The sequence below is a fragment of the Miniopterus schreibersii genome (assembly GCF_964146895.1).
Source record: "Miniopterus schreibersii genome assembly, chromosome: 8".
NCBI classification, from domain to species: Eukaryota; Metazoa; Chordata; class Mammalia; order Chiroptera; family Miniopteridae; genus Miniopterus; species Miniopterus schreibersii.
The window spans coordinates 44,524,351-44,548,350 of record NC_138109.1 but is presented as its reverse complement, the minus strand read 5'-3'; the positions used below and the strand labels follow the sequence as shown (position 1 = coordinate 44,548,350).

The 24,000-nt window shown below is 34.3% G+C and overlaps 1 protein-coding gene across 3 annotated transcripts; it reads left to right on the top strand.

Annotated features, from left to right (window-relative positions):
• Positions 1–85: 85 nt before the first annotated feature.
• ZRANB2 (zinc finger RANBP2-type containing 2) lies at positions 86–20,329 on the top strand. Of its 3 annotated transcripts, none has more exons than XM_081145599.1 (11): positions 86–432; positions 4,073–4,125; positions 4,218–4,326; positions 5,293–5,375; positions 11,182–11,258; positions 11,519–11,653; positions 12,907–13,076; positions 14,580–14,666; positions 16,568–16,723; positions 17,798–17,871; positions 18,410–20,329. In XM_081145599.1, the coding sequence occupies exons 1-10, from the start codon at positions 377–379 to the stop codon at positions 17,829–17,831; spliced, it is 960 nt and encodes a 319-aa protein (XP_081001725.1). In that variant the 5' UTR covers positions 86–376; the 3' UTR covers positions 17,832–17,871; positions 18,410–20,329. The 3 variants fall into 3 exon arrangements, 2 of the variants coding, with proteins under 2 accessions (XP_081001725.1, XP_081001726.1); XR_013999428.1 differs by having other exon boundaries at positions 120–432; positions 17,802–17,871; XM_081145600.1 differs by lacking the exon at positions 17,798–17,871 and having other exon boundaries at positions 120–432; positions 18,410–20,281.
• The last annotated feature ends 3,671 nt before the right edge of the window (positions 20,330–24,000 follow it).

Genomic DNA, 24,000 nt, shown 5'->3' with positions numbered 1-24,000 from the left:
CCTCCGCCTACTTGGGCCCGCCCCTCCGAACTGAAATACTTTCCTTTTGGGTCCTCCCGCCTGTAGGGGGCTCTTCAAGGCTTCTGGGGCCAAGGCGGCTTCCCGGCTGGGGTGTCCCTGCGGCGCCTGTTACTTTAGCTCGGGAGAATACTTTTGCGTCGTAACTCTTTTGGCCAGGAAAAAATCGCACAGACATCTTACTCTGGACGGTAACGTTCAAACTCAGTCCCGGCCGAGTGCCCTCGTTAGCAAACCCTGACGCAGTGGTGACTAGGAGTCAGGCGGCACGAAGACAGCCCCGGAGTGCCGAAAGTCCCCGGGCCGCTCTCCCCCTGTGAAGACGTAGCTGCTGGTGGCTGTGGTGGAGGCGTTCAAGATGTCGACCAAGAATTTCCGAGTCAGTGACGGTGACTGGATTTGCCCTGACAAAAAGTGAGTTCAAGAAAGGTCCCGAATGGGAGCGGGGTTTATCGATGAAGTCTTTCTCAGAACGGTTTGGCATTATTTTCTTTTTACGATTCCAGCTGCCTTAAGCCGCGTTGACGCGGCGCGGCGCGGGCTCTCGGGCGGGAAGGAGGCTCCCAGGCTCCTCACGAGGAGGGCTCTTTCGAGAGCCTTTGTTTTGAGTGTGTCTCCAGCGTTTCCTCGCCGTTTTGTCTCCAAGACAGCCCCTCTTTTTGGAAAGCGAGATGGCCTCCCCTTTACCTCCCTCCCCCCCCAGCCAGGTTTCAGCGATAAGGGAATTTTCCCGGTGGAGGCCCGCTTGGTATTTGATCTCCCTCACGTGACTGTTCCCTGAAGAACTTTATCTTGTTCGACGATAGCGTCTCGTTCTTTCTACTCGCTTTTTGGCTTCTCGTAGTTCACCTTCTTGGGTTATTTTTTATTTTATTTTAAACGTTCCTTCGTACTGTACACATATGTATATATACGTATGCCCCCCTCCCCCCCCCAAGAAAACACACTACCCTTCTTTGGTGTGGGAAATGCTCACTTTTCTCCCTTAAATTTCCCCACAAGAACCGAACCTTTCGCCCCATTAGAGCCGAAAGGCGTGAGCCCGGCCGTTTCGCCAGCTCGCCCGTGGAAGGCCTGCAGCAGACAAGCACGTGTTAGGAGGGCTCTGCTCCTGACGTTGTTGAAGTCAGCGTGCTCTATCAGATGGTTGGTTTCCATTGAAGGGCACTCAAATCGGTGTTTCTCTTTGTAAATACAGGCATATGGAAATTACTGTGGAAAGTAATTGTCAGAAATATTGAACGTACAACTCATGTTCAAATAAAAGCCTTCGATTTCTTGTGCCTAAGTTAGCCACGGACATACAGAGTTTATAGTGGTAAAGAGGAAAAACTTTGAAGCAAACAGATCTGGGTATAATTCCAGCCCTGTTGCTTGTTAACCATGTAACCTTAAATATATTTAACTTTGCTTTAAAAAAAAAAAAAAAGAATGGCTTCCTTATAATAAATACATGAAATCACATAATGTCTGGAGAGCAGCGATATGTAGCAAATACTCATTGACAGCTATCGATAGTAGTTTTAGAAAATTAAGTCGTCTAATGTCATTAAAGTAGATTAAGCCCTTACTTCCCCAGCATTTGTCTTCTAACCACATTTTAAGCAGTTTTAATGAAACATTATGTTTTTTTATGTAAATAAATTGATGGTTCTCAGTTGCATTATATTCATAGCTGTAAATAATTTATATATTTGCACAGTGGAATATTATACAGTAATTAAAACGGAGGGTCTAAATTTACATGGAAAATCATCAGTGAATCTCCAAACAAAGTGTTGAACAAATAAAAGCAGATGAAAAAGTATTAAGTCGGTTGCATAAAGAGTAAGATGACTTGAAGGGTTTCAAATCTATCTGAAAATATTGAACAAGAACAAGAGTGATATATATGAATAGCATTGCTCCGAGTGGTAGGACTATTTGAAAACATTTAAAGGTATTCAACAACTTCTCTTGTGGTGTTGGTCACCTGTAGAATACTGTGCTTTTGACAGCCTCATTAATGCAACACAACCAAATATTTGAAGGAGGTCTCTCTAAGAGAGTGAATTTCAACTCAGTTACAAATATGTGAATAGAATATTGTTTCTGCAATCTGTATAAATCCAGAAAACATTTTTCAGAATATGTTTGGGTCAAAACAGATATTCCTTGAGGAGGGTTCCAAAAATTTATTTGGAATGCTTTAGTTTAGTGGTAATTCCATACTTAACATCTTAATTTTATTCTAGTCTAATAACTAAAAAGTAAAATTTTTTTAAATTTAAGCTTTACATGCGAGTCAGAGCATTTAACATCCTGTTTACTGATATGCATATGCACTGTTCAGACCATGTTAGTAAATCCAGTAATTTTTTGTTTTTATTTAAGTTTGTTGAATATAAGCATAAAGTGATACTGTTACTCCATGTGTTGAGGTTATTGGTTATGACTGGCTTTTTTTTAAACTAGGTTTCAGAGGTTTGATAACCCAAAAAACTCCACTTTCTTATAATTATTGAATCTACTAAGTTTTTAGTCAGTACAACCCTTCTATCTTCCTTTCCTTACTGTCCTACCTCCTTACTGTACAAAGAGTATTTTATCAAGATCCATGAAGCCCTCTATGATTTATTCATTTTCTCCCCATTAGTCCACCCTTAGGATGTTGTATTTCTTATAATACTTAACACCTTTGTGGGTATATCTTTATTTTCTGTACTGGGAGTTTCTTTGAAGTTTTTTGGAACTCCCTGGTGCCTCATCAGTATTTGTATGTGGAGTCATATCTTCCCTCAGCTTTGCAAGGGGATTTCATTAAAATTAGTTATGTTGCCCTGGCTGGTGTGGCTCAGTTGATTGGAGCTTCATCCTTTGCACCAGAAGGTTGCAGTTTGATTCCTGGTCAGGGCACATACCTAGGTTGCCGGCTTGATCCCCAGGGCTGGGTCATATACAGAAGGCAACCGAACTTTTTTCTCCCTTTCTCTCTCTCTCTCCCCTCCTCTCTCCTTCTCCCTCTTCTTCCTCCCTCCTCCACCATCTTCCCTCTCTAAAATCAATTTTTAAAAATTATAGTTATGTGCCGCTTAACCACGGATATGTTAAAAGAAATGTGTTATTAGGCAATTTTGTTGTTGTGCAAATACAAAGTTAACTTACACAAACCTAGGTGGTGTAGCCTACTATACACCTAGGTTATATGGTATATAGCCCATTGCTCCTAGGCTACAAGCCTGTATAGCATGTTACTGCACAAAACAACACAAGATTAAATCAACTAGTAACGTCATTTATTGTCATTAACAAGAATTATGTACTATACATAACTGTATGTGCTATACTTTTTTTTAATCTTTATTGATACCAGAGAGTGGAAGGGAGAGGGGGAGAGAGAGATAGAAACATCAATGGTAAGAGAGTTGTCACTGATCTGCTGACTCCTGCACGCCCCCGACTGGGGATCAAGTCTGCAACCAGGCATGTGCCCCGACTAGGAATTGAACTGTGATCTCCTGGATCCTAGGTTGATGTTCAACTGCTGAGCCACACTTGGCTGTGCTGTGCTATACTTTTATACTACTTGCAATGCAGTAGGTTTGTTTACACCAGCATCACCACAAACACAAGTAATGTGTTGCACTACCAAGTCACTTGGCAATAGGAATTTTCCAGCTCCATTATGATATTATGGAACCACTGTTGTGTATACTGTCTATAGCTGACCAAAACATCATTATTTGACGCATGACTGTAATGATGTGCTAATAGGACACTGAGTCACAGAGATCCTAAGGGACTCACTAGGATCACATAACTAGAAAGTGAGGTACTGATTTTCTTATCCTGGACTTGTGACTTCAAATCCTATATTTTTCCACCTAAATTACGAGGATTTTTTTTGGTAGTTAATATTGACATTCACTACATGGCTTTAGAATTACTTAGATGACATTGGAATTTCTGGATCCAGGTATGTAGTGAGGGAGAGCACATTAAAAAGTTGTGTGTGTGTGTGTGTATATATATTTTTTTTTTTAATATCTCTAAATATTTTTTATTTTATTTTCAGGTGTGGAAATGTAAACTTTGCCAGAAGAACCAGCTGTAATAGATGTGGTCGGGGTAAGCATTTGAGGAGGCTTTTATTAGGACAATATATACAGATAATTTCATTATTTCCCCAGATTCATATTGCATAATTTTTTTATTTTCAGAGAAAACAACTGAGGCTAAGATGATGAAAGCAGGGGGCACTGAAATAGGAAAGACACTTGCAGAGAAGAGCCGAGGCCTATTTAGTGCTAATGACTGGCAGTGTAAAACGTATGTGTTTCTAATTATCAACTCTACTCTTCTTCCATAATAATGTATCTCACTACTTGTTAATATTACCAACTTTTATCAGTCACGTTAACAAGCCGAGGTAGCCTTTAAATCAAAGGTCTATTGATTGCTATTCAGTCTGTATCTGATATATAAGTGTAAAGAACTATTGTTACATTTTTTAATGGTAACATTAGTTGTTACTAAGTATACCAGTAAACAAATGCTTAAGGTGAGCTAACATCCCAAAAAAAGCCTACTTCTATTACTTGAAAAAATCTCAAAAATTATTATTAATGTGAAATACACCAAAAATTCATTTTGCCTATTTACAAAGTAATTTTAGAATCATGCATGCCATAATATTCCTAATTAAATAGGATTCTTAATACTTTTGATTTTTAAGTTCTGTATTGATTTTTATGACTTCTATTTTTTTATGTTATGCAGATAAATATATATGAAAGAGGATTTCGTTAGAAGGGAGTCTTACATAAATTTTTGATCCTATAGATATCAATTTGTACTGAAGAATTTTTCAACAACAGATTAAAACTGGGTTTATTATGCTATGAAATTCAGTGCTTGAACTGACTCAAAAGAGAGAAAAAATTTACCCTCCTTTGAGGTGAATTCAGAGACTTAGAAATTAGTAGAACCTTTGATTTAAAATGATATTTTTCCCTGAGGCATCAGAATCTCTATGGATATAATTCATTATTTTTCATAAAATGACAAAGGTACCATGCTATATTACTTGTGCTTCGCTGTTTAGTTAGAACTCACATTCTCTCTTCAGGGAAAAAAAGGTACAATGGTACATTTTCTTTGTTTGCAATATTCTTAGTAAACATTTTTTATGGTAGTGTTTTCATTCTAGTTTTTATTTTAAAATTCTAGAATGTCTAGAAATTTACTGTTTTTCATGTAGTTTGTCTACTAACTTGGTATTTTTAACTTCTAAAGTTGCAGTAATGTGAATTGGGCCAGAAGATCAGAGTGTAACATGTGTAATACTCCAAAGTATGCTAAGTTAGAAGAAAGAACAGGTAAGATAAAAACAGTCTAACTAAATGCATTTAAAAGAACTAAAAATTGAATTGACGGTTATATCGTCTTAATTTTAAGAGTATAGTAATTGAGGATTCTTATCTATTCTGCCTTTATGTTTTTGACCTTGATTTTTTCCCCCCTCATACTCAAAAAAATCTTTGTTTTAGAATTTTACAATTTATAAAGTACAGCATTAGGAAGCTGTATCCTAGGAAATAATGATATTAGGATACTTTTAGAAATGTTTTATTTACTCTCTTTTCCCCCACTGGTCTAGATGTTTATTATTAGTAATAATAGAGTAATATCTTGCTTAACATAATGCTCTCCAGGTCCCTCCATGCTGTCTCAAAGGGTAAGAGATCCTTCTTTTTGACAACTGCATAGTATTCCATTGTGTAAATGTACCAAATCTTTTTTTATCCATTCGTCTACTGATGGGGACATGATCTCACTCATATGTGGAATCCAAAATAAACTGATGAACAAAATAGATCTAGAGACAAAGAAGCATGGAATCGACTGATGAATCTCAGGGAGGGGCAGGGGGGGACTCAGGAAGAGATTAACCAAAGAACTTATATACATATATATATAACCCATGGACACAGACAACAGTGCAGTGAAGGCCTGTCCTGGGGGGTGCGGGGAAAAGGGGGGAACATTTATAGTACTTTCAACAATAAAGATAAATTTTAAAAATAATAATAGAGTAATATCACTTTTTCATTTATTTCATATCTTAGTATGACCAAAAAAGGGGGGCCAAGAGGCACCTTTTAAAGTAAATCTCTTTGGGGGTGGATCCCAGACATCTACAGGTGATTTGGATGGATTTTTGCCTAAATAACATCTTACTGTGTTGTCAATGGTGAGATGAAAGTATTTACCTAATAATATATGGTTTTCCCATTATCTCCAATTAGCCCAGCCACATCATCAGTATACTTCAAATCTGATTTTATTATTCAACAACTTATACATCATACAAAGGCTTCCTTCTATATATAATCACCTTGTCAGACATAGACTTAATAAACTAAACTAGTTCCTGGTTTTGTTTTTTTCCTCCCTGATTTTAAACCACTTTCACTGTTTGGTCTCTGGAATTAGAGACCCAGTAAAGAATCTTTTGGACCTAGCCCTTCCAGAATTGCAACAGAAATTCTAGTTTAATTACCACCCTTCACCTTTTTTTTCTTCCCCCTCACTTGATTTTAGAAAGAGGGGAACACCGATTTATTGTTCCACTTATTTATGCATTCATTGGTTGCTTGTATGTGCCCTGACATAGGATCAAACCCACAACCTTGGTGTATCAGGACAACACTCTAACCAAGTGAGCTACCCAGCCAGGACATTTTTTTCTAATTTGTGTTCTCACATGTGAGAACATAGCCTAATGTCCTAGTTGGGTTTTTTTTGGTTTTTTTTCCAATCCTCAGATCCCAAATCCTGCCCCACTCTTCTCATTCTCAGGAATTGATCTTGACTTTGTACTGATTATGTAGACTAAAACCTTCTTATATGGGTGGTTTTTTTCCTTCCCTCGCCTCTTTAAGATACACATTTTAAAAATCTTTTTTAACTTCCACACCTCTGGTGGTTTATTGTTTCCTTTTAGTTTCATCCTCTTCTGCCCTGTACCTGGCCACAGAATGTTGGGTTTTCTCAAGATTCAGTCCCTAAGCTGTCTTTGCTCTATTTTTTCTAGGCATCTTCTGAGCACGAAGTTGAACCATTGGCACACAATGATGCCTATATTCATGACTTCGGCTCTGACTTCTTTGACCCATATATTCAGCTGCCTATTTATCATCACCATATAAATGTCAAACTCATTATATCTAAACTGAATTTACTTTTTCCCCCCCAGGACCTGGCCCTCTTCTAGTGATCTTTCTCATGATTAGTACTACCTCTTACATGCTTGTTAATGTAATCCAGAAACCTAGATGTCCTTCATCTGTCTTCTACCCAAGAAAGTCTTACTTATCACTACCCTGGGAAGAGATACCACTATATCTTGTCTTGAAAAAAATAGCCACCTAGTTGGTGTTTGTACACATTCCACTCCTGCCCAGTTAAAGCCAAAGATTTTTCTGTTTTTTGTTTTGTTTTTTTCTAAACTAAAAATTTCATTTGTTTAAAACCATTATGATTGCTTTAGGATAAAGTCCAAAGTCTTTAATAACAGCTTTAAAAATTATAATTCAAGGAAGTTTTTTATCCACATTCTCTTTGACCTATTTTGTGATTCCTCCTTTAACTATCTCACAAGAGCTGTAGTCTTAACAACTGAAGTCCTCAAAGTTTGATACCTTCTCACTTTACTCATCCTTTTCTATCATTTGGCGTCTTGACCCCTTTCCACTTCCCTGGTTATAAGTAGTTTTCTTGTCACAGTTCAAGGTGTAAAAACTTACACTGTTGCTCTCCAATTTCTCTTTACTGTTTGTAATAAGGAAGTCCAAAGTTAGGGAGCATTTCGTAAGCTCCCAAACTAAGGGAAAGGCTGTTAATAAAAGAAAACTTGATGTACTGCTTCTAAAATATTGCATACTTCTGCATAATTCTATCAGATGGTTATATAATTACTTAGCCATTCTCTTATTTTTAGATTTTGGAAACATTTTTGCTTTTGGTTTTTTTTTAAACCGTTAAGGATAACTGGAGTAGAAACAATCTTAATAACTGATTTTCATTCTTTTGATTTCTTTAAGTTAAATTCTCAGAAATTGGATTAATTAAATTGTTCAAAATATAGAATCTCAGAATTTTCAAGTTTGTACGTTGGTTCTTCCTTTGAAGTACATGTTATATTCATCCCCTTTTCTCTGTTCATTTCCATTGTCACAGCCCTATCTCAGGCCTGATTTAAACCTGTGTTCAATGCTTTACTGTCTATTTTTCACCTTTTTAGATTTAACTGTGAGACAAATTTGAAAATATTTTTATTGTAACACCTATAGAGGTTCTGGGTTGCTTGTTTCATCTAAACTGCATTTTAGCCCTGGCCAGTGTGACTTAGTGGATGGAGCATTGGCCTGTGCACCAAAGGGTTGTGGGTTCAATTCCTGGTCAAGGGCATGTACCTGAGCTGCAGGTTTGATCCCCAGCCCTGATTGGGGGGCGTGCAGGGAGCAACCAGTCAATGTGTCTCTCTCACATCAGTGTTTCTCTCCTCCCCCTCCTTCCCTTCCACTCTAAAAATCAATGGAAAAACATCCTTGGGTGTGGATTAAAAAACACACAGACCTCCCAAAACAACTGTATTTTAAAGCCTTCTCGAAAACCTCAAGTTATTTAAACGGTACTAGATTTGTGGTGTTTTCTATATTCATTCATTGAAGAAGTAATTTATTGGCCATTATGCAAGATGTTCGGGATACTTGGGTGAGCAAAACAGACATGTAGAGCCAAAGATTAATGAAGTCCTTTTAAGAAAACTGTGTGTTTGAGAAAGCGTTGTTTAAGTTAAGAAAAGATGAGTTACCCAAGTAACAAGTTGAAAGATCATTCTGAGTCAGGGCAAATAGCTTGTGTGAAGGTCCTGAGATTTGAAAGAATTTAGCATATTAGATGAACTAGTTAGCTCCAGAAAACACTTCAGAAATAAGGCAAAAGCCATGTAAATCATGATGTAAAGAGTTTATATTTTATTTTAAATTTAATGGAAAGTATCTGAAGGATTTTTAACAAGAGAGTAACACCTCTAATTTTTTTTTTTTAATATTGCTGGTTTGTAGAAAAAGATTGGTGGGGCAAGAGCAGAAACAAGAATACCAATTTTTACAGTATTGCCCAACATGTTTCAAACCTGTGGAATGAAGGAAACACATATAAACCATGCCATTGATGCCTCTAACTCACCTATTTTTCAATGGAAATGATATGTTCAAGTTTTGTCATGATAGAGAGCTATATGTTTCGTGTATAGAGAAAGCAATCTCTTCATGAGATGGATTTGTTGTGTTGGTTCATATAACATACCTTAATAATCTCTTTGTTGTCAACAGATCATGTAGGTTGTTCTGTGGCCTGTATGAAAGAGCATAGCTTTGTATTTGCTATGATATTCATTTTAAAGTAATTTCTACTTACATACCTATGCAAAATTACCTATATGAGTTATAGTTCACTTTCTAAATCTTGGCTATAATTATTCTTTAGCTCTCCATTTTTGCCATATCATTTTTCAGCTGTAGATTACTAAATGACCCAGATCCCATGGGGTTTTTGGGTTTTTTTACCTACTTCTAAGTATTTTGAAGTTTAGGTCTTTACTGTTAGTCATCTCTTAGAATTTGTTGTTTATCAAACTACTCATACCTTAATCTTTAGGATGTACTGATACAATGTTAAATATATTTAGAGATAAAGTATATTGAATTATAACTTTCCATTGTGTTTGTAATCCAGAATTAATATTGAATATGAGCTGTTCTCTTGAGGTGAACATAACCTAGTTGTGCTTGCTTCTGTCTTTTTATATATGATATTCTGAAAAACAACAGCCAAGATTTTACTAAGGAAGAGTTGTTATTGTTATTTAATATACTTTTTACTCATGTTATATGGACAGAAACAAAAGGAAATTCTTACGTTTTTCAATTGGAGTGCATATTGTCTTTGAATCAAGGTAGGAAGAAGAGGAAAGGGATGATATGCAAGTATGTCGAAGATAAACATGGCTACTTTGCAGTTTTTACTATAAAGTATAATTAAGAAAAGAAAGGATATTAATGGAATTTTTTTTTAAGAAGATGATATGCTGTTTTAAAAAGCGTATTTTTAAAAAAATCACTACAGAGCCGTTCTCTTTGTGGCTATTATGAAATGATAATAGGGTAATGATCATTTTTTTAATGCCCATGTTTGATAAATTTAAAGTCATAAATCCTAAATTAAAAATATTTGTTTATAAGTTTAAACATTTTTCTGGTCTGTGAAGTCCTTAAATCTGGGAATCACTGGCCTTACATGCTGGTACTGCTTTGGAATATGTTAGATTGTGTTACTCTTGACCTCATACCTCTCAATTATTTTTCAGTGAGAGATTTACTCAAACTATCCCATCTCACTTTGTCTAAAACTAACTCACTTATTCCAATCTCTGAAGCCTATGTGAAAGACTTACTAGTCTAATTGTGGGTGTTAGCTGTGACATCAGTAGTTTGCTGATCTTGATTACTTTTTAATAGAATATTTTTAGTTTAAAAGTTAACTGGCTACTTCAGAGATTCTTCAGTGACTTTTACCTGTGTATTAAAATCAATTTGGATGTCTAGTATCATGTTACTGAATTTGCCTGTATAATTTGGAATTTTTCAAACTCTAGCTGCATTTTAGCCCAGCAAAATTTCAATATATCAAAAAAGACTGCAATTGGTAAACAGTGAAATTTGATTCTTGGTTCTTACTGAGCCAAGCTGGTACAGAAGAATTATGGGAAGCTACAGAGGAAAATCCTTTTTACTTTTTAAACTTGGTTTTAGCAGAGGTGAGATGTTTTTCACCCACTTATTTTCATGCATAGTTTATCTCTTTGCTTAAGGACACTTTGAAATTGAGAAGAGCTGAAAATAATAGCAACAGGACTTTGTAACTAAGTATCTCAAATTGAGACTTTTCTCTGTAGTGATTTTTTGTTAAATACGTTTTTTAAAATACTAGTATATGTACAGGCAAATCTCATGGTAAGGTTTTTCTTTTTTTTTTCTGTTGCTTGGAGATGATTTTGAGGATTTTTTTTGCTATTTTAATAAATTGTCAGGATAACAATTTATGCCCTTTTTTCAGGGTATGGTGGTGGTTTTAATGAAAGAGAAAATGTTGAATATATAGAAAGAGAAGAATCTGATGGTGAATATGATGAGGTAAGCTATGCATTGGTATGTAGGATGAATACAAATTAGAAAAACATGTTAGAAAATATCTTAAGTGCAAAGGAAAAATATAAATGTGTGTTATTTTTGTAAGTACACTTTGAGTCTTACAAAAACTTATGTAGGAAATCATAAGACTATATAATTGGCATAATGGACTTAAAATATATATTAATTTAAATACAAGTAATTTCTTAGAAAAAAGTGTTAATACATTTTTAGCTGACAGAAATATGAAACTTTTTCTCTAGTTTGGACGTAAAAAGAAAAAATACAGAGGGAAGGCAGTTGGTCCAGCATCTATTTTAAAGGAAGTTGAAGATAAAGAATCTGAGGGAGAAGAAGAGGATGAGGATGAAGATCTTTCTAAATATAAATTGGATGAGGTAAATGATTTCCTGGTTTCCCCTTTGTGTTATTTCAGCTGTGACATAACACATGAATGTTTTTGATGACCTTTGGCCTGTGGTGAAGATAGGTTCTGTGTACTGATTTGTTCTCTCAAAGGTTTTGAGCTTTCACTCTGCCAAGCACTATTCTGGCTCTGAAAATACAATAATGACTGAGACAGAAACACCCTTCTTTTAATGGAACTTAAATAAAACACCAAATAAAGGTTCCCTGAGTAGGAAACAAGCCAGCAACATTCAAAAAATCAACATAGGCCAGTGTGGTTAGAACAGAGGTAAAAATGTGGTACGGCAGCGACCACATCAGGTCTGGTGATGTTTCTTCTGTGGGCCTGAGTGTAAAGTTTTATGGTTGGATGTATAGATCTAGATTAAGGTCGCTGTGTGGTTTCATCATAAGAGGCCCTTGAGTGCAACTAAACAAATCAATGTGGAACAATTTCTAAAGTTTTTAAGAAACATAAGGTATCTGACCTGTGCTGCAGAGTGATGACTCAATATACACAGGTGACCCTTGAACAGCGGGTTTGAATGGTGCAGGTCTGTTTATACAAGGATTTGGATTTGTTTTTCAGTGCATACTATAAATGTATTTATTCTTTCTTGTGATGTTCTTAACATTTTCTCTCTCGCTTACTTTATTTTAAGAATACAGTATATAAATATAATGTATAAAATGTGTTAACTGTTTATGTTTTCCTGTAAGGCTTTGGTCAATAGGCTGTTACTGCTTAAGTTTTGGGGGAGTCAAAAGTTAAGCACAGGAGGTTGGTGCCCCTAATTCCTGCATTGTTCAAGGGTCACCTTGAACAGTGAGATGTTGAGGAGACAGAATGGATTTTCTAAGTCAAAGAGGTCACCTAAAAGGTTACTGTAATATCAGTAGAGGAAAAAAATGAAATCCTAAGGGAGATGGATTCAAAGACTTTAATAGGAGTAAAATTGAAAATTCTTTACAGCTTACTTGGTACTAGTTTGTTACAGAAAAAGAGGAAATAAGTACTACTTCTCTGTTTAATTCTTTGAAATATTTGAGATAGTCCTTAAGCTGCTAAGCTGAGCTAAGAAGTGTTATAGGCAGGTTTCAGGCTTGAGAATGAATTTGCTGAGATACTATGATGTGATGTATACCTATATGGAGATGTCAAGTACCTAGAGCTGTTCATCATTCCTAGTAGACAGCATTAATATCTAAATGTCAAGGATAATTAGCTCTGAATTTTTGTTAGGATGAGGATGAAGATGATGCTGATCTCTCAAAATATAATCTTGATGCCAGTGAAGAAGAAGATAGTAATAAAAAGAAACCTAATAGACGAAGTCGCTCAAAGTCTCGATCTTCACATTCACGATCTTCATCACGCTCATCCTCCCCCTCAAGTTCAAGGTCTAGGTCCAGGTAAACGGGTACAGGTCAAGGGTAACACCAGTCAAAATGTCAGTATCTAACTTCTTTATTTATAAATTTTGTTTTTATTGACTGAATAAGCTTTCCTTTTATTTTAGAGATTTTATTCAAGTCACCTTTTAAAAGATAATTTTTTCTTAGTGCTTTAAAGTTATTGTCCAGAATATTTTCAGAATTGCATATTTTAATATGAAACTTCCTCAGTCCATTTTCACCAGCCCTTTCATTAAAATAGACTAAAAATCTAGCTAAATCATTACATAAAGTACATTATCTAAATAGATAGATTACATTTAGAAATTTTTAAGTAAAGTTAAGATTTATCCTTTCACTGATTAAGGCTAGCATAGAAATTTTCTAGGCCTTAATTAAATTATTGCTTATTACACAGTGCTCTGATAATTTATTTTGTTATAGGTATCTGAATAAAGGAGAAAATTCAGTCATAAAAGTTCTGTTGGCCTAATGCTTATAACTTTGAGATGTTCGAGAATAAATTAGAAGAGTCAATTGGTGGTATATTTGAATATTATTTTGTTAGTAATGTAAAATTTTAGTAAATATTTCCTGATTGCATGGTCAACAATAAAAATAAAATTTTAGGTGAGAAAAAGCAGTACCTTATATAAACAGTGTTCCCTTGAAAAATTCTTATTCACAGTTTCAGTGAGTCAACAACAGGCAATGAATTTTGATGGTATTTATGAAAAAATATTAGCTAATTGAGTACTTAACAATTGGTTAAAGCTTAAAAGAGTGATTGATTCTAAAGATAATAATTTTAAGGTGAAAATGTTATGTCCTTTAGCTGCAGGTTATTTTGAGGGACAAATTTAAAGGCGTAAGTTAGATTAGTATTGAATCTTGTTTCTTTTGTGATTTCTGAAATTTAAATGAACCTTATCTTCCCTTATGTCATTTTCCCTTATAATTATCTGAAACAGTGACAGGGTTGTTAATGTATTTCCCTTTAATTCTCTTAACATTTGAGTAGGCAGAAAAATGTGGTTAAACAGACATACACATGTCAACATTTAAAGCTTCAGACTAGATAGTGGCTAAGGAAATGGAAGGGATTTCATAAGGGATATTAATAAATATTTCAGAGAAGTTAAATATAAACTGCAACACTCGCAGTGCTTGGATATGTTAAGTCCTGGGTTACTTATAAATATTATTTGTACATGTAAGGTATTCAGTGTTAATAAAGTGACAATGCTGATGTTTTTATTCATATAATCTTGAATGATATTTAGAGTAATTTTGTCAAACTTCAAAAGTGATAGTTGATTATTTTCAAAAATTACCTAGATCCTTAAGTTTTCGCATATACATCAAAACAAAAAATTACTTTTAAAATACTGGTTTTGAAAATATGTATCTCCAATAGTTGTCTTATGAAAATGAATTCTAATGCATATATTTCTTTCAGTGTTCATATCACAAAATTCAATTAAGTGGTCCTGGAAAAAAAATCCTTCCATGTTGTTCCAGGTCCCGTTCAAGAAGTTCTTCCAGTTCGCAGTCAAGATCTCGTTCCAGTTCCAGAGAACGTTCGAGATCTCGTGGGTCGAAATCAAGGTGAATGAGGTAGCATCTCTCTGTTAAGCAGAGAGAAAAAAAAATATTTAAAGGCCCCAGAAGGGTGTTGCTGCTTTTTTACCCTCTTATTTTGCTTCTACTTGTCAATTTTATTTTAGCACTAGAAAACTAACGCACTTGCCTCGGCTTAATTTTCTCACCATGAGATGTTTCCATTGCCTGCAGTGTGCCAAGACATTCCCATGATTGAATTAAGGTGGTTATTTTGCATTGTGCAAGGTTTGTTATTTTTGTGCTAAAATGTGATGAAGTAGGAAGGTGGAGTCAAGTCTTATTACCAGATATTTCATAAGCTAGTTATGTTCGCAGTAGTACAAATAAAATTAGAGATACGCAAATAAAAAGGCAACATTTATTCTCATATTTAAAAGGAAGAAAAATAAGTTTGCCTCAAAACAGATTTTGTTTGCAAGGCAACTGTTTAAATATTTACAAAAAAATTTTTATATTAGGTAAAGGGGGATCTTATACATATTTTTACTTCTGTAATGTTACATAGAATATTATAAATAGTGTATGTAGAAGAGCCATTCCTCTTAAATTCCACAAACTAAGAAGCACAGTTGGTTAGTCTAGGTAGAGTGTGGTCTTAAGTAATATTATTATTAACTTTAGGTCGCCTTTAATCATACAGAGGGCAAAACACTGTAAAAAACCATTTGAGACCCTAGTTTTTTCTAAACATCATCCAAATATACTGCCTTTTTAAGTTAACTTATTGATCTAGTAAAGGCATCTAACATGAATAAGAAAAGCCACTAAAGTTCCACTTGTGTAGAACTATACACTGAAGTTTAGTGGTATTTTCTTTGGTAAAAATAATGGCTTAATAGCTTATTAGAACCAAATCTGTAGCCTTAGAGGGCTACTGCAGTTTAACAACATTAAGAAGAAAAGAATGATAATGCATACTTGTATTAATCCAATACAAAGTAGCAAATGAGTTTATTGTTGTTATTGTGATGATGATATGTATTGTCAATGTTTTAGTCCTTTGAGTGCTTCTTAGGTGAAGCTAAGTCCTAGTTCCCTTTGGGAAGCACTATAATAAGGTTTACAGAACAGCCTTCATATTCTTTCCAAACATTTTTTCATTGCTTAGAACTTTCCAAAGAATTCTCCTTTTGGGCTTTCTAAGTTTATTTTAAGCCCAAAGGTGAATTTTTTGGGAAGTTTGAGCTAAATGACTTCAACCAAAATATGTAAAGGAAGAAAAAAATTGCATTTAAACATTTGCACGTTTACCTCTGCCTAAAACATGTGAATGTCAACACTTCATACTTCATGAGTAGTGGTCCTTCATAAAAATAAATACTGCTGATATAAATCAAGTTTTAAAGTTACTCATTTTATTTTTCTTTGAATATTTAGCAATTTAATAGTTACTGTTCTTTCTCATTTCTGTCCCCATCCCTGCTTTTTCTATAGCAACTTAACTAATAAGTTTCATAATTCCACTTTTTCTCAGGAAGTTGTATATATGACACATATTTTTTCTCCAAATGAAAGAATGTATCTACTAGACAAAACATGTAAATACACAGTTTACTTGTTGGTTTTGCTATTTATGTGTACTTTAAAAAGAAAGCCTTATGTTTTAAATAATTTAAAATTCTACTTTAACATATTAAGCTGGTTGTTAATTATAAGTGGTAAATACTTATCTTTGGATTTTAAAAAGAGATGACATTAAAGTAAATGTATTTAAATAGAATTGTTTTCATGGTTGAACCAGAAGTCTTCTATTGAGTAAGCAGTAAGTATTTCTTCTTATAAAATGTTCAGTTATAAATCCTGTTTGTTTTTGGAGCTGTTAACTAAATGATCTGCCTCATTTCTTCTTTTAATGAAATGTTTGATTTGTTTCTCAATCAATGAAGATCCAGCTCCAGATCCCACAGGGGCTCTTCTTCCCCACGAAAAAGATCTTATTCAAGTTCATCATCTTCTCCTGAGAGGAACAGGAAGAGAAGTCGTTCTAGATCTTCATCTGGTGATCGCAAAAAAAGACGAACAAGATCACGGTCACCCGAAAGGTTTGGGTTTCTGTAGAAATAAGAATGGGTGTTCTTAAGTGTGTATAATAGATTAAACTTCCTAGTCAAGGATTAGATTTTTATAATCTTCTTTAGTTCAACTTTAAATTATACTTTTCAACTTTAAACTTCAAAAAGCATTAATTACTTGTTTATTTTTGTGCTTTGATCAGATTGTTTAGAAAAGTTGTAGATCAAACTACTCTCTTCCACTATCTGTTCATTTTATTGTTTAAATATTTTCATATATAATTATAGCCAACTCTCGGTTATTTCTGTCTTTTAAGAGTTTAATTCAGAAGCTGTATGTTGAAGTAATTTAGAAGTTGATTTTTATATGTATTTATGCTATAAACTTTTACATTAAATATTAAGAGATCAGTATTCTAGAGTATCTAGTAAAAATAATTCTAGATCATTGGAAATATGTCCTCATTTAAATATGTGTAAATGCATTTTCAAAGCAAATTATCATTTCATGCTCTTTATAAGGAAATTGTTCTTATAGCTAATACATTTTTCGTCTTGCAGTACAAATCCCATTTTTTTCTTTTTGAGAGAGGTCTTTACTAGAAAGCGTTACCTATATTGACATTTTTAAATTTGGAGAGTTTGTCATCTGTCAGCCTTTTCTACAGCAGGCTAATTAATTAGTTTATTAACTTTCTCTTGATTTTCAGTGTCTAATTATACAGTTAGTTTAATGGCTTTCTTTGTGTTCTAGGCAAAATTTTTCTTATCCTTCAGCTTGTGAAAGTAAGGATTAGATAAAGTGTGATTATTGCTGGGTTCAGTAGTAGGATTACCTCATGATTCCTACTTGTACAGATTTATTAGTTTTGCTTCTTCACATTTTGAAGTTTAGATATTGAGGTTACACACAACTAGTCTTGTTTCTCTGCATTTGTATTTTTTGTTTTGTTTTGTTCTTTTGTGTAAAAAAATACCTCCATACTTGAGTGAAATACATTCTGTTGCTTTCTTACCACTTCTGCAAATTTTTATCTTAGCCACATATAATCCCCCTAGTTTGTTGTCATCTAAACTTAATGAACATGTTCTCTATTCCATAAGCCAGGTGATTGGTGAAAACACTAAACAACCCTGAGCCCAGGGCCAACCCCTCGGAACACCACTACTTTACCCAGGTTGATATATATTGACTTATTCATATTAGCTGCATGAATATAACCCTTTAACTAATTGTACAAGCATCTTGTGAGACCTAGATTTCCAAAATGTAATTATTTATGAATATATATTCTCATACACAGAAGCCTTGCTTTATCTGTTTTACATTTAGATTTACCACACTATCTACAATGTTATCACAGAGCTTGTATGCCTTTGTTTTATATTGTCTGTAATTTTTTACACATTTTTGCAAGGCTTTTTCTTTATTATCTTAAATAATTGAGAGGTGGCTATATCTTAAAATGAGAGATTTTTTAATTATAGAGAATTTTAAATTATATTATTACTGGGCTCACATCCAAGGTCTAAACACTAGTTAATTTTATGTGTACAAGTTTGTATCTTAAGATTTATTTTTATTTTTTTGCCAGTATGATGAGGCTTGATTTTTTTTTTTTTTTTTTTTTTTAATATTCTCAGAGTTTTATGAATGAATGATGATATCCAGCTCCAGCTTACTAGACTACCTGCTTTCTCCATTATGTCTTGCAGGCACCACAGGTCATCTTCTGGATCATCCCATTCTGGTTCCCGTTCAAGTTCAAAAAAGAAATAATGTATTAAAATTTACATCTTTAAAAAAAAAAAATCCAGTACAGTGCATGAAGCATATTTTTTAAGAAGTTGGTGTCTTACTTGGTCAGAAGTGCTAAATCTGCTAGTAGAGGTGCATGCCTTTCATTGCTTTTCAGAACAATACAGATGTGTTTATTTGTGAAATTAAAAGTAAACAGTATTTTAAGCCATAATGTCCCAAAATAGATGCTCTCTATCATTCTTTATTTACAACCATTTATTTAAAACCATCTCAGCTATAACAAAGTACTTTGTTTTTTGGTGTTTCTTCTTTGTTTTGTTTTTTACTTTGTTTCCTAATTTGAACTGTTGTTTTTCTCATATCCAAATCAGAATTGTTTATTGACTTAAGACAAGATTACCTTAGACTTGCCTGAACTTCGGGCATGGAGGCAAGACTGTGGTGAAGTAGTTGGAAACAGTCTGTTTATGTTAATCTGAGAAAAGGAGTCAGCCTGGTTATGTTAACCTATGTCAAAGTGATTCTTATCAGAAAAAGTTAAACTAGTTGTAAAAGAGTCAACTGGAAACTTCATTTTTAAATTCCCTATGCTAAGGGTGCCTTAGAACCTGTCTTTTATTCAGTTTTACTTTTTGCAAAATATTTAATGCAGGAAAATCTCGTGAATTGTAGGAGAAAGGTGTTACTCATTTCTCACTATCTGACATAATTTTGAGCAAGAGTATCTAACAGTTCATTTCTAATCTGCTGATATGGTTGTCTGATGAGAAAAACATTTCATTTCAAACTGTTTATCTTAACATTTTAAGAAGCTTTTTGTGATATCCTTTAAAAATCCAGGGTAGACAAAGCTAAATTATAGTTAATGAAGAACAAATTGAAGAAAACTGAAGTATAATTCTCTTCAGGTGAAAGACCAACAGAGACATTGTTAATTTAAGCGAACATTTGCCGTGAAATGTTTTAACTTTAAACACACTGCATAAAATTTTCTCCTGAGTAATGAATGTTTATTTCTGCACCACATAAGCAGAAATAATTGTTCCTGTTCACTTGAAATTACTTATGGCTTAAAATACTTTCAGAGTTTCTTTTATTTCTCCAAATTAAAATCTGGTCACGAGCTTTATTATGTCTTCTGGTTTAAAAACAAAGGTTTTTTTTTAACAGTATCTTCAATGACAATGCAAGGTAAGTATATTAAGGAAAATCAACAGTTGTGCTTGGGGACTTTTTGTCATGGGGATCAATACCCATTATTCTTGTTCTGTTTTTTGTGTTTGTTTTTTTTGTGGTGTTTTTTTCAAACTGATGTCTCCTGCAATTAAAATGTTTTAAGGTATTTTGTAGACAGACCAAACAAAATTATATTTGTTTGTTTTTTTATTTTAAAATGAGTGATTTTTTTCCTCTTCAACTGATCTAAAGATGAAAGCAAAATATCTTACGTAGAAATATTTTGATAATATTTTTGCAATGAACTTGCCCCTTGTTTTTTTAATGTCTTAATTTTCTTTGCTACATTTACTGTAGTTTGCACAAGAACTTTTCTCTCTTGTAATTGTGCCTCAGACTTCTTGAAAGTCCACCTTCTAAATTGCCCAGATGATCTTTTAGATTCTACATGTTACTGTTGGTTTATTCTTGTGCTTTCTGTATTTAAAACTTTGGCTGTACTAAGCAAATGCAAGATTATAAATTTAGCTAATAGTAGTTTACAGACAATTCAGATGATTATGATTTCATTTGGTTTAACTAAGCTGTACCTAGTCCATTTCATAAGGAAATGATGCTATAGACAAATGTAAATAAAGCTTGTGAGTCAAGCATCAAGTGGTGTTTGTTAGAAATAAATTAGAATTTTTAAACTCTGATTTAATGTTCATTTTTCAAGCTGTTTGCAGTCTTGTTTGTTACTTTTCATTGAGCATTTTAAACTCTATATTCCCTTAACCCTGTATATAATGTCATCTTATTTTTATATAGGAGTGCTTGGTTTAAAACATTACAAAGTGTTATCACTATCACCTTGGGGACTCAAAATTTTTGTGACTTTCTTTTAAAATGTAGATTACCCAAATTAGTTTAACATTTTTTACCAGAACATTACATACCTATTTCATAGCACACCATAGTGTACTTCCTGAATAACTCTTATCACTTTATAGCGCTCAACAACTGTCCCTTTTAATGGCTAAGTTTTCTTAAGTTTCTATTTGCAATCTTCATCAAAGTCAGAGTAAGCCCTAAATGTAAGACCATCTCTAGGCACAGTTATGAAGATAAAACAAGTCTTATCTCAGAACAAGTTTCTTGTCTCATCTCTTCTTGCTGTGTGGCATCCACAGCCTGTCTTGTAGATGTTGGTAAGAAGATAGGGGATTTCTCCATTCTGGCCCCTCTTTTTGACATAATTGTTAAATGTTTTTTAAATAGAAATAACCTTGTAGCTTTTCTGAAATGGAAATTGTATAATTTTTGAAAAATAAGAGTGGACAGTTTTAATTGAAAGTTTAAGATATGTAATGAGTGGTTTACAGGAATTATTTAATTCTCTCTGTCACCTTTACATACTGTTATATATCCCCTGTTTACATAAAAGAGGATTACAGCTTAAGGAAATTAAAGACTTGCTCAAGGGAGCCACACGTGTGGCTGAATGGGGATTCACCCCCAAATCTGATGCCAAATTTCATTCCCAAATAACCTGTTTGAGAAGATAACGTTAAGCCAGAATGGTCAGATGTTTCTTAATCTAGTGATTTAGAAAGGTAATAACTTCAGTTATGTATGGGAAGATAGGTAGACAGACATATTTTGGTAGAATACCTTAAATTTACAGAAAAGTTGTGAAAATTATACAGAATTCCCATAAACTCCCCACCCGGTTTCTACCATCGTTAAGATATTACCATGTACTTTTGTCAAAACTGAGAAACCAGCATTGGTATATTACTGTTAATTACAGTTAAGATTTTATTTGAATTTTTACCATTTTTCCATTACTTTGTTCCTGGATCCAATCCAGGTACCATACGCATTGCACTTAATTCAGTTCTCTCTGGTCTGACTTTTTTTTTTTTTTTTTTTTTTAAATTTTTTTTGCTTTTGATGACTGACCATCTTGAGAAATAGTGGCACAGTATCCTGTAGAATGTCCTCCCATTGTAAGTTTGTCTATATTTTTTCTTGTGGTTAGTCTGGGGTTACAGGTTTTAGAAAAAATACCATAGAGGAAAAGTGCCCTTCTTATCACATCATACCAGGGATACATGATATCCATATGACATCACTGGAGATATTAACCTTCATCATTTGGTTAAAGTAGGAATTGCCCTAATACACTGTTGTAGTTAGTTTCTTTCCTCTTACTCCATTTTTTGGTAGCAAGTTACTTAGTCTACCTTCAGAGTAGGGACAGGGTGGCAGATTAAATGCCGTCTCCTGTTGGGGAGGGCTGTCTACTCATATCTGGATACTTCTATAGGAAAGACTTGTCTACTTATTTATATATCTGCATGGATTCATGCATATTTATTTTATACTTTAGTTCATAGTCCAGTGCAGTGTTATTTTATGTGTCAAATTGTTCCAGCTTTAGCGACTGGGAGCTCTTTCAGGTTGCCTCCTATGTCTTGGACATGCCTCCATTCTCCAGTAGAACAAAAAGTAAATGATGCAGAGAAGGAAGAATTGTTAGGTTCATCAAGTGGTTAAGGGAGTGGAATCTAGCACTGTGGTGGCGGTGGTGGCTTCAACCTTAAATAGGAGCCTTGACAGTTAATTATAGTATCAGGAGGAATGGATCCATGTAGTGTTAGAGCCAAGTTTGTAGTCAGTAAGAGTGACCAGTAAACACATTACGATTTTCCCCCCAGCCACACTGAAGCATATGGGTGCTTAAAAGGTGTAGCATTATACACAGAAACAAGATAAATGTGATAAGTAATAGTTCTTAAATGGCTCTTAAAAATAACAGGTACTAGCATGAGAAAAATATTTATAATCAGGTAAATTCCTAAATCCTTTAATGAATGGGAAAAATACATCTAAGAAGATCTTGAGGAAAGCTATATAGCATTGCCCAATGAAGTAAAAAGATAGGGATTTAAAACTAAAAACGTGTAAGACAACTTCTTTCCCCTCACCTCAATCTAGTGGGAGAACACTCCATAGAATTTTTCATAGTAGAAAAAGTCTGATCAAATTGGAAAAATCAGTTTTGCGTAAATGAAAAGGCAAACCTTTATAGATGAATACGGTGACATAATTTGTGAAGGTTCAAGGTTTGATCAGATCTTTAGGGGTTCCAAAAATAACCTTGGCTATGGGAAACTTTGGAAAAACGAGGGGACTTCATCATAATACTGTCTGAATTCAGCTACCACATTGAAAACTGATGAGGTAAAGACCTTTTGTACTCCTCCCCCTCCCCAAAATGAAGCATCTGTAGCCTATTAGTGGAGTCATCACAAAGGCTGAGTACCTCCAACCTGAATGTAACATGAAGTTTGCTTTAATGGGTGTGATCCAGTTTAGAATTGGCAGTGATAATTTGATTTCTACCAATTTTCTTCCCCTAGAGTCAGAGTACCTGATTTTAGTTTTTCATGGTAGCTATATGACCCCAGGCATGTTCTTTATTCTTGGCACATAAGTATATAGCAGCAAATATTGGCTGTTATTTTTACCCCTTCCTCATGTCTTTAGATATTTCATATATACTAATACTCAAATGTTTATTTCTCATGTATTCCTTTCTATAGTACCAAATCTGTATCTCTGCCTACTGTGCATCTATCTCCCTTTAAACAAATGTCAGTTTCACCACATCTTAATTCCCTCAGACTATCTGCCCATCAAAACCAATATTATATTTCATATCAATAAACAGCATTATCAGTAACTTGGGAATTTTTGTTTTCTGTTTCCTCTTTTTCTAATTAAATTTATTGGGGTGACATTGGTCAATAGGAGGGAATTCTTAGATTTCTCTTTTGCTTCTCCATTCTAAACCAGATCTGATTTACTTAGAATTGATAGTTCTACCTCACCCCTCAAACTCACACTGCTCCATTACTACCGCCACTGCTTTGGTTTGTAGCCTAAGATGTTATAGCTGCCTGCCTAAATGGTCATTTGGCTTCCAGTTCTGTCTGGCAAGTAGAATGTTTTCCGTAGTGTTTGCTAAATTAATTTGTTTCACCAAGCATTGATTCTGGAATGGTCTTGTTAACAATCAGTTATGTTTGTCATTTCCTTCAGTGTCTTTCTGTGGCTTTCAGGATTAAACTAAAATTCTTTTATATGTCAAAAAGGTCATAGTTGTTGGTTTGTTATTAAGTACTGGTACCTCCCCACCTCATCCCCTCACACCCCAAATCTAGTATACCTGGCACACATGAACCAAGCTGAACTACTTGTGATAGACTCTCATTGTCGTACAAGTTTTCTATGACTTCAATACCCTGCACACGCCGCACTATCATCCCTTTCACACTTGGCCTTCATGACTCAATTCAGAATACTAGGATGCCATCCCTGG